Source organism: Alosa sapidissima, chromosome 2 (assembly GCF_018492685.1).
Source record: "Alosa sapidissima isolate fAloSap1 chromosome 2, fAloSap1.pri, whole genome shotgun sequence".
Lineage (NCBI taxonomy): Eukaryota > Metazoa > Chordata > Actinopteri > Clupeiformes > Clupeidae > Alosa > Alosa sapidissima.
Genome location: NC_055958.1, coordinates 25965114 through 25976424, shown reverse-complemented (window position 1 = coordinate 25976424; position 11311 = coordinate 25965114). Strand labels below are relative to the sequence as shown.

General features: G+C 45.6%; 1 protein-coding gene across 1 annotated transcript in view; it reads left to right on the top strand.

The window, feature by feature from the left end:
- The window catches only part of LOC121692603 (potassium voltage-gated channel subfamily H member 7-like), a 50410-nt gene extending 41923 nt beyond the window's left edge, over window positions 1–8487 (top strand). The window contains exons 10-15 of the mRNA XM_042071331.1: window positions 1211–1416; window positions 1574–1658; window positions 2087–2365; window positions 4383–4533; window positions 5794–5974; window positions 6105–8487. Coding sequence (XP_041927265.1) covers window positions 1211–1416; window positions 1574–1658; window positions 2087–2365; window positions 4383–4533; window positions 5794–5974; window positions 6105–6410 — 1208 coding nt within the window. The 3' untranslated portion in view covers window positions 6411–8487. The remainder of the gene's footprint in view (window positions 1–1210; window positions 1417–1573; window positions 1659–2086; window positions 2366–4382; window positions 4534–5793; window positions 5975–6104) is intronic.
- The last annotated feature ends 2824 nt before the right edge of the window (window positions 8488–11311 follow it).

Genomic DNA, 11311 nt, shown 5'->3' with positions numbered 1-11311 from the left:
TAGCAGCTATGAACAGCTGCAATTAGCTAATGCTTACTCCTGTCACGCAGCTTGGCTCGGTGCGGATCTGGGCAGGTGTGGGTGTGCTTAGCCATGTTTAAACGACCCATTTTTCACCCAATGAATTTGGGACTGCTGGCGTAGTGAGGTCCCACACAAGGGCGAGAGTGAAGGCATGGTGCCATGGAGCGTAAATGCCGTACACCTGCTCATGGAGAGCGTACACCTTTTATGGTTTGGTATCTCAAGCAGTCTTTTTATTAGACTTTACTATTACAGTGTGTTCTGCTATGAGACAATCCTGTCCTGAGACTCAAACAGCAACGCACTTTGGACCAGAGGCCAACAGCAGGCAAAGGATTGTACTGCATTAGCTCTTAATTAGAAATATGTAATTTTTCCACAAATAGTATGCCTTCTTCCAATGCCTTCTACAACTATAGTTTTTTTTTTTCAGTGTATCTCACGCTTGACCTCATAGTCGCAGCCAGAGGAAATGGAAGTGGTCTCTATGAAGACCATGAGCATGAGCATGACTCCATTGTTTCTCAGCGTGTTCTTCCATGAGGAGCCAGCAGCCGTGGACGCGACAGACACCTCGATAGGTCACCCTCAGGCTCACCATGAGCTGGGCCAGCTCCTCTCCTTTAAAAGAGAAGGCCACACGTGGCCTGACATTTACGGACTTGGCCTCATTTAAAGGCATCCGTGGCAGCCAAAGATGCCCTTTTGACTATAGACCTGTCCCCCCACACGCAACCACCCCGCAGTGACAGTTGATGTGAGTTTGGGACAAACTGTTCTTAATTTCTTTTTCATGTTTTTTGAGTGCGGCGTTTCATTACGCCGATTACAGACTAACAGCATTTGGAGAGCAAAATCGAATCGTTGAGTGTATCATCACAAGAACATATTCCTTTTGAAGTGAGCAGAGCAAAGCTTGTCAGTCACCAAATACGGGAGATTCCCGGGGCATCAAAGGCTGAGTTAACACAGTTGCAGTCGTGCTTCAATAGTGCATCTGAAGGGGTGCGTGAGAGCAACGTAGATGGGGAAGCCGATATTACCTGGCCATGTATGCACTCCTAATCCACTTTCAACATTTTTTTGTACATAATCCTCATTCCTCACTGAAGCAGTTGCCCTTATTTGACCTCTGTTTTCCACCGTCTCAGCTGACTGTCTCTCTCCACCCCTTGGTGTACCACAGGGAAGAACGACATCTTTGGGGAGCTGATCCACCTCTATGCAAAGCCAGGGAAGTCCAACTCAGATGTCCGGGCCCTGAGTTACTGTGACCTGCACACCATCCAGAGGGAGGAACTGTTAGAGGTGCTGGACATGTACCCAGAATTTTCTGACCACTTCCTCACCAACCTGGAGCTTACGTTCAACCTTAGAGATGAGAATGCTAAGGTAATCTCACTCTCGGGACCCCGGGAACCAAGCCACTGCATGATCACCTTCAACATGGAATGGCAAAAATGTTTCCTCGTAGAAAATTATGTATAGTCGAATTGTACTTTTACGCAAATACGTGTCTTTGGAATCACATCTTTTTACATTTCTCTAGAACACATACTCACAAGGCAGTGATTCAGATGGAGAAGATACCAAGAGCCGAAGAAAAATTTCTTTTAAACGCAAGCCTTCTAAAGGTGAGTGCATACGACTTTACCCTAGGGACACACATAGCATCTCTCCCCAGCAAACATCAGTGACCTTTACCACTAATATACAGCATTTACCAATCGAATGTAGCGTTAACGATGCCAGATAACACTCTAAACCATTGACCACACTACCACTCTAACAACAGCATAAGGCCATTGAGCTAGCTGCCTTTTGAAGCGCGGTTACATAGTTAGTGCTTTTGTGTAAGCCCTCTGGCTTCCTCCCAAATCAGTCCCTTTGAATCCTGAACAAAACTGACACACAGGCAGCCGTAGTGCGAGCACTTTGCGTCGGGCAAAGTTGCATTGTTATTTTCCCTCAGAGCGTGTCCCAGAGGAGGGTTATCAAGAACGGCGTGTTACCCAGCGCTGTGTGTTCCACCGCCTCCTGCTGATTACCGTTCCTCCCACAGGGGAGAGCAACAAGGAAGTGGAGAGCGACTCCAGGAAAGACAGGGAGTCATACGCCGGCTCCAAGAGGGGATCGGAAGACAGGAGGCACTCCAGGGACAGTCAGCAGCAGCAGCAGCAGCAGCAACAGCAGCCACCACAGCAGTCACTGCCGCCTGGGTTCCCCAGCTCGGGGATTCTGGGATATCCCTCAGTCCAGGATTACGCCCTCACCCCAGACTATAGCTACACCAGCGACATCCAGGCGAGAGACGTCACGGAGAAAAAACAGATTGACAAAGGTAAGACAAGTGGACGAAAATCCAGCAGCTTTCTATCGAGAGCCACCTGTGTTGTTAGTTTCAACCTGAAAATTGCTCCCCTAAACGGATGAGTACAAGCCTTAATCTACTGTTCTTTTTCATGACTACACCTATCATCACATTTTTCTGAGTGTTTCGGGAGTTGAGTTTTAAAAATTGGTTTAAATTGAAGCTACTCATCCTCGGGGAACAAGTGAAGTCCTCTTAAGCAGCCCAAAAAGCTCTGGATTAAGCCATTACTGCACAGACAAAAAAACATGCCAGTCAACATCCTATTAAGAGGATCACGCTGACTTCCAATGATCCATTATCAGCCCTGTGTTTCGAACTAAACAAGATATTTATTTTCCCAAATGACCAATTTCTCAGAAGAGAAATAAAAGAGCATGTAATCATATCTCATGATGTAAGATGGGGGAAAAAAGTATGTATCTAAGATCCTCAGATGACACCATTAATGAAATCAGTGTGCAATCAGTGTCAGTGGTAAATCCAGGCTAAAGCTGAAGCTGTTTGTGTCTGTGCACACACATCAACACATGTGTGCCATGCATGCAGGTGTATGTGTGTGTGTGTGTGTGTGGGGGGGGGTGTATATACATGTATATATGTGCGTGTATGTGTATGTGTGTATGTCTGTGTGTGTTTGCAATCTGACATTGTGACCAGGGGCCAGGTCTCTCAGAGGCTTAAGTCAGAGCACAGGCCTTTTTCCGAGGCATTAGGGAAAATCCGTTAGTGCCCGCATCCAACGCCCCCACTACGTGGTATGGCCCACTTCTCTCTCTGTCTCTCTATCTCTCTCTCTCTCTCTCTCTGTCTATCTCACTCTCTCTCTTTCTCTCTCTCTCTCTCTCTCTCTCCACATCTCCCCTGGTTCACAAGTTAATGCCCCACTATCTCAGCCTTCAAGCTGCCATGCGTCCTGAGATGACTGCTGGGAAATCTGGGTTGTCGTTTCCATGCAACCTGCTTCACTTTTTAATGTCTGGGCCAAATCACTCCAACCTAGACACTCGCAAAAACAAGCACACTTAACACACACAGATGCATACATATAAAGACATACTCACGCACACATGCACACACACATGCACACATAGGTGCAGGTATACTCAGACACACACACACATACACACACACATACATAAACACACTTACACTCACACCCACACACTAGAAATTATGTCTTAAAACCAGATGCAGTGCTGACTTGACAGGTGTTCAGAAGGATGTGAAGACTGTCAATCTGAGTGTTCTTCCCCCTGTCCTCAGCACACAGCCCTCTCACTTGGTACACTTATCAGAGCTGACGAGGCTGCAGCACAGACACAGAGAACATTCACTTCAAACTTCAGCCACAGTCAGTCTTAACACATAAACAATCTCAACAATAAAAAAAAGAAACTTGAACTACTAGAAAAACAAAATTGTACTATTATTATTATTTTAAAAAGCAACGATCAGAATTGCTGAGTCGCCTGTTTTGACGGGGGGGAAAAAGGAGACTGGAGCGCACGAAAACTTTTCAATTACCCGCGTAGCTCGGCGTGTGAATGGCGTATTGGTTACAATGAGTGAGCGAGCCGCTGTCAGCGGGGGCCAAAGCTGTTAGTAGTTTTATAGTGCTGCTTTCAGCGGCGCATCACAATAGAGGCATCAGCAGGTGTCAGTGGGAGATAACCCCTTGTGTTTGCCACAGTGTCCCTCGTAATGCGTGGGACCACACAGATAGGAGCTCCCGCCACGACAATTCCACTCCACAAAGAGCCAGCACCAAAGGCCAGGGCCCGGCTCTCAGCCCAGGATGAATGGGGCTCTATTTCCATGCATTGTGCTGGATGATTGATTAATGTTGGAAATGGCCTCTCTGCATGCACACTCATATTCATATCTTGCCCCCCCCCCACACTCTTCTCTCTCTCATTTTCTCTCTCTCTTTTTCTCTTCCTTACTCTCTCTCCCCCACCCCCTCTGTCTCCGTGTGTGCTTCCAGCGGTAGATGAGTGGGCCTGCGAAAAGCCCAGGGACTTCCTGCAGGAAATGGTGCAGTCTCCTGACGCGCAAGGAGCCGACGACTCGGGCAGCGAGATCACCTATGGAGAGGTGGAGCATCGCTTGGACCAGCTCCAGGAGCACCTGAACAGGTTCGTACACAACAAACAAACAAACCATCATTCAGTTACATCACACTTGAACGCAACCCCCAACTTGGCTAAGTATGCCCAATAGAACACCCCATTTTATCTCCCGACTCTAAACGTTTCCTATTGGAATGGGCTAAATGGATTACACTCGTGCTGACAACACCCCCCCCCCTCCCAGAGAAAAACGTGTGCCGTGAGTGACTGCCTCTCAAAGCGCCCGCAGTGTCGGTCTTCATGGGAGAGGCGGCGCTACAGCAGAGGTGGCTATGAGAGCCACTCTAAATGGGTGCTCAGTCTGTGGTAAGGTCCCAGTGAAATACGGCTGAGGGTTATCACGCCAGAGCACGCTGGCATTGGCCCCATGGAGACTCTCCAGTGCAGCCCACGGCACAGGCACCGCCGCCGGCCGATAACGGCATACTTTGCAAAGCAGCCGGCTGTGCAGGGAGAACAGCAGCAGGTGATATTCATGGAGGAAATTATACAGCCCCCCCCCCCCCACACACACCACCCAAAAAAGAGGGAGAGAGGGGAGGTGTCTGTGTGTGTGTGTGTGTGTGTGTGCTGAGGGGGTGCAGTAACCTTGTGTCATGCAGGTTTTATTTTTCCATCTGTGAGTGATAGCTTCTCCTGTGCACTCTGTGTGACCTCCCTCCCCATCTCTGTCTTTCTCTCTCTCTCTCTCTCTCTCTCTCTCTCTCTCTCTGTCTCTCTCTCTCTCTCTCTCTCTCTCCCTCTCCCTGGTTACGGCCCCTGCGTCCCTCTCCTCATGTCACCGGCAGGCCTCTCCCCTCTGGCTTTGCCCAGGAGGATGGAGGGAGAGGGACCTGAGGACTGGAGGGTGGTCACGTAGTAGGCAACTGCAGCTTGCTGAACAGCGTTAGCAACACCAGTGCAGCAGCCAGCTCACCAGTGTACCAAGCTCAGGTCAAAGAGACACTAGAAGGAACATTTCACAAGTGAAATGGGGACAAGGGAAATTAAGTTCTTAAGGCTAAACTAACTATGCACCTGTTAATAACAGCTCTGTTGTACCCAAAGCTGGTCCACTGCATTGTGAATATGAATGTAAATAATCATATCTGTTACATACAGTACAGCACACACTCTAGAGCAGCTGCACTTTGAACAGAACACCAGCTCCCCCTAGTGGTCCGATCATGCCAACACTACACTTTTCTGTGAGTCTGATGGTTACTGTTTGGTTATGTAGGGACCAAAGCAAAAGCTCATGGTGCTGTGTTCATGTGGTGTTCCCAGGCTGGAGTCTCAGATGACGTCGGACATCCAGACCATTCTGCAGCTGCTACAGAGGCAGTCGTCCATGGGCCCCCCGGCCTACAGCACGGTGACGGCCAGCCCGGAATACAAGAGGCCTGCCATCCGGGTGCAGCCCATCGCCGCCATCATGACTGCCCAGTCCCCCAGTCAGCCAACACAGGTACACACAACTCCAGGGCATGCACCAGACACTACTAACATATATTATAAACATAATATTGTATCCTATTAGGAATGGTCCTGGTCTTATTCAGCCACAGTAAACCGAATTCCTCTCTTTTCCTTCACAGAACACTGATTTCTTCAGCTTGGCACAGCTCCCTCAGAACCCCAAAGAGTCACCGTCAGGCCTGGTCCCCCTGGACAGCGCACGACCCGACGACCCCCTCTCAGCATTACTGGCCGTGGACGCCTGCGTGGACCACAGACACTCTTCCCCGCAGACTGCTCTCGTCAAGCAGCAGCAGCAGCAGCACTCCCAGCCCATGCTGCCCATCCAGCCTCCCTCCTCCTCCTCCTCCTTAGACCCATCACACAGTGCAGGGGCAGCAGGACTCCACAAACCCCAGTCTGACCCTGCGCTCATGAGGGAGTAGCGCTCCCCCTCGCCCACCCCCCCACCCCACCTCTCCCTGGCTCTGGCTCTCTGTCTGCTGCAGCCTAAAGTCACTCAGGGTCTGGTTGGCCGTGTTGACTGTCTGTCCGTTCTCTCATCACACTGTATGTAGCTGTACCACTGGCAAACCTTCTCTTCCGTAGTTTAGCACTTTCCTTGAGACATTCGTTGTGGTTCTTGGAGATATGTGTGCAAAATGACAAGAGGATACCTGAAAAGGTCAAGGTCCATGAACATGTCCTGTCACGTGATGTAGCCAGCAACTTGAAGAAAACAGCACAGGCTTGTTGACCAAGGGGAAGGACAAAGGGTGTGTTTTAGAGTATTTCTGACTCTTGAGTATTCATTTTCTTTCTCTTAACATAACAAAGTAACCAGACGTCCTTTTTGAAATATGGCCTGCTACTCCAGATTGCCCTGTAGTGGCCTAGTGTTGTCCTACACCAGATCATGCAGATCAGAGCTGCATCTCTGATGCAGATTAAATATCAGCCAAAAAAGAAAATCACAGCAAATAGTGCCTAAACAGACAGTGAACTGAATTGATATCAACCATGAAAGGCTTTATTGTTGCCTCAGTTGAATATTACATAAACACTTTAGACGTATCGTATTTCATAACGTTGCTTGTTCAGTAGTATATCCACCATGGGCCCCATGTTCTAAAACAGTATAAAATGAAGGTCATCCATTGTTGAATGCCATCTCTCTGACGGTTACAACGATCTGAGAGTGATGATACAATGTGTAATTGGGGGAAAGTGAGAACAAAGGGCCTTCCTCCACACTAACCAGATATTGAGCACACTTCAAATGCAAGGCTGGTGCCACCAACTTTGGCCCTAGGGTTTACTTGTATAAGCAATAAAGTCACATACACACACACACACACACACACACACACACACACACACACACACACACACACACACACACACCACACATACACACACACACAAACACACATTTGTAAATGGTGTCACCGCAAGGCACATGTCTGCACCAAGTTTGTCTTTTTACTTCTTTAGTCTTTACGAGCTCGTAAAAGCAGAAAATGCCCTGGCGGTTTACACTGACACTGGCTACATGTTGGTTTCTTGTACAATTCCATATTTTAAACCAGGTTTTTAAGCTTGATGTTGCACAAACCCTACATTAGGTATTTATTAGAAAAGCTTGAAATGGCTTTATTTAATTCTTTTTCTATACTGATAGTTGATTGTAATTATATTTACTTCAAAGGATTGAGAAATTAGAGCATATTTTGCATGTTGGATACCCACAGAGTATATATCAAGAAACTGTTGGATCCAGTTGTTTCCTAATGGCATGTGTATGTTTTGGGGCTTCCAGAAATTAAGAAATAGCTAATATATTCAAAGCATCGTGCTTATAATCCTATATCTGAACTAGGTTGGTCCCGCATATTGGGACATAACCACACTCTGTAATCAAAATGTTCTGCAAAAGCATACTGACTTGCTTGACCCTTGACCCAAACTAGAGAAATCTGACATCTCTCAGTATTTTGACCCCCACCCTCACCCCCACCCCGAAACAATAAGAGTGAGTCATCTTTATATCCAATGAAGTCACTGGCTGTAGCACATGATAAACAGAAGAAACAAATGACAATAAGACACAAAGGCTGCACAGGAACTTGCTGGTTCAAGAGCTTTGTGATTTATTTTACCATGTTTAAGATATTCCCTTCTGAGGAGAGAACTTGCACTTTTCGATCATGTAAGCGCCGTTTCTGCACTGTAATATTTTCTGTGTAAATATGTATAAAGTGCAGGTTTGGAGAAACAACAATAAGCAATGGGGAACTGTTGATGGAGCATTGTGTTGATATTGACAGTGTGATAATGAAATGTTAGGCTACTGCAATCATTTGCACATCAACTTCAGACTTATGAGGCAGTCTCTTTTTAACCTACAGTATAGTGTGTTTCACAGTTGTTTTTATGCATATATGCCACTGTATATTTTATACATTGCAACACTTTACAACTGATTATTTGAATGTTTCAGTTCTTAAATGAATTAAATGTATTATATCCAATGTATATAGCACAGTTGATATAGTAAAAATACTTTGGAATATTGTGTAAATACAGAATGACTATTAAAAATGTATGCTGCCTAATAAAGGCTTCTGTATCTTATTGTTTCATATTTTTGGACTTTTTAGCTTTTTATTCGATTGGACAATGAAGAACAGATAGGGGCTGAATCCTAAAGTGAGCCCTGAGGACTAAGGACTAAAGACTCATAGGCTTAATTGATCGCAGGTGTTAAGTGAGTGAGTGTGTGAGGCCACATGGGCTCAGATAGGTATAAATGGGATTGGGACAGTAGTTCACCGGATCACATGTTACCATGGCGACGTTTAATAACAGAGATGTTGCTGACACGTTTTGTGGTCGCGTCTGTGAGTCCGGACTTTGGGATTGGCCCGGGACCGGGAGTCTGTGGAAGAGCGATGGAAAGTGGGTGGAGGGAAATGGGAAGTGGGAAATGGGTGATGGGAAGTGGGTAGTGGGGAATGGGTGATGGGAAGTGGGTGGTAGGAAATGTCCTTAATACTTACTCACTGATAGGACAGTGGAGAGTGACAGTAAGGGAGTGGGAGAGAGAGATGAGGTGGGACTGGGAGATGACCGCAGGTCGTATTCAAACCTCGGTCCCAATAGGCACTTGGATCACAATGCAGTATGGACGCTACAGCCACTTGCCCCACAGCACCCCCTGGCTGAAACATTCTTAAGCTTTGCTGTACAAACCTCGCTTTGCTTTGGTCATAGTTCCTGCAATATACATTATAGCTCTGGAAAAAATGAAGAGACCACTGCACATTTTTCTGATGTCATTCTACGGTTGCTGAGTGACATTTGAATGAGTTGACGGTCATATTGAAAATTAAAAGACCACTGCAAATCTGAATATGACCGTCAACTCATTCAAATGTTACTCAGCAACCATAGGATGACATCAGAAAAATGTGCAGTGGTCTCTTATTTTTTTTCCAGAGCTGTATACAGTATATCATATGTTCTTTTTTTCTTGTGAGGATTTTCTATAGACGTTTTGTCATTTCTATCACATGCCTTTTTCTCCCCATTGTATTGTGTTGTATATCACTGAAACATTTATTGTGTTTGTCCACGGTACTTAAATCAGGCATCTTTGCATGTTCCTTTTCTGTGGTGCATTTTAGCATTCTGTTTCTTCAGACTATGCAGCTGTGGTTTTTAAACCTGGCTGATACCAGGATGTCCAGATTCAGAGAGCTAATTGGATCTGGATGCTGCAGCATGTGGCTGCTGGCTTCGGCTGAGCCAAAGAAAGTTCTTGCTGCTTGCAGACCATCCATGGGTGTAACTGTAAGCTGGGTCTCAAAAGGCCACACACAATGAGGAGAGGTAAACAGTAAGCAAGCACACTGCAGTCCAGGGCCTTGCTAGTTATCTTTGCCTCCCTCCTCTGCAGCTCTGTTACTCTTTTCATGGCCTCCTTCTCAGCCCTCTTCGAGAGAGAGAGAGAGAGAGAGAGAGAGAGAGAGAGAGAGAGATGGACTTGGACATGTTTTGACAGTGGGAAGACCGTGGTGCCGCAGTAGGAGCTTACAAATGTCCTTATCCACCAGGATATTTGAAGACCTGATTGGATCTGGATTTCGCATGTGGCTGCTTCAGTTTGGCCAAAATGAGTTCTGTAAGCTTCCAGATATCCCTTGGATGTGGTAAACTCAAAATGCATAATGGGAAGATACATTACCCTCCAGAATTATTGGCACCTTTGGTAAAGTTGACTAAAAACAAGTGTAAAAAATAATCTTTTGGTGATTTATTGTAATCTCACAATGAAAAAAATGAGGAAAAATCCAACCTTGAGGGGAAAATCTCATAAAGAAATAAATATTTTATCAACAACATGTTACCCACAAGGGTCTGGACTGTAGTGTGCTTACTAACTGCATCTTCCCATTATGCATCTTGAGCCAGTTTACCACATCCAAGGGAAATCGGAAGCTTACCTGTATGCAGTCAGCAAGCACACTACAGTCCAGGCCCTTGCTGGTGATGATCCTTGTGGCCTCCTCTCTCTGCCTCTGGGCCTCTCACCTTATGGCCTTCCTCTCTGCCCTCTATGTTAGAGAGATGGGCTTGGAGGCTTTTTGGCAGTGGAACTTCTAAGAGGTTACAAGTTAACTCCTCGACTACTGTAGGCTACAGGATTTTTCCAGTATGTTTTCTCAAGTAATTAAGGATCACACTAAATTTCAAACACAAGTTCAAATTCAAATGTATTTACTATAGGCTTACCATATTCAGCATTCAGAACTATTAGATTCCCGTATATGAGCCAATAATGCAATTTCTACAACATTTACTTTTGGAACAATAGAGAAACTTACACAAAACACATTTGAAAGAGTTTGCTCCCAAATGTATAGTGTAAACTAGATGTACCACGTACTGTGGTGTTGCCATCTGCTATGCAATGTGTTTATGCAGCTACTTTTTTACATTAGAATTCATAAACAATAAGGAGAAGGATGTTCCATCCAGGCCTATCTCTAGTTTTGTGCTCCAGGGCAGCTTTTACAGTACAATATGACTTCACCAAATATATCAGAAATATCAGTTTGCTCGCTTGTATCAATCAGTGCCAACTGAGTTGTTGGTGTCTTAGCTTTTTGGTAGTTTCAGACAAAAAGTTATGTATGGTTCTTAAATGACTGCCATTTTTATTTTTTACTGCTATTTTATTTTTTAGATCTAGGAATCCCTGAAGTGTTATATAGTTTTGAACACGACAAAGTACAAAAATAATCATTTTCATTAAGACTCAACCTAGTATAGGCCTAGAATAATG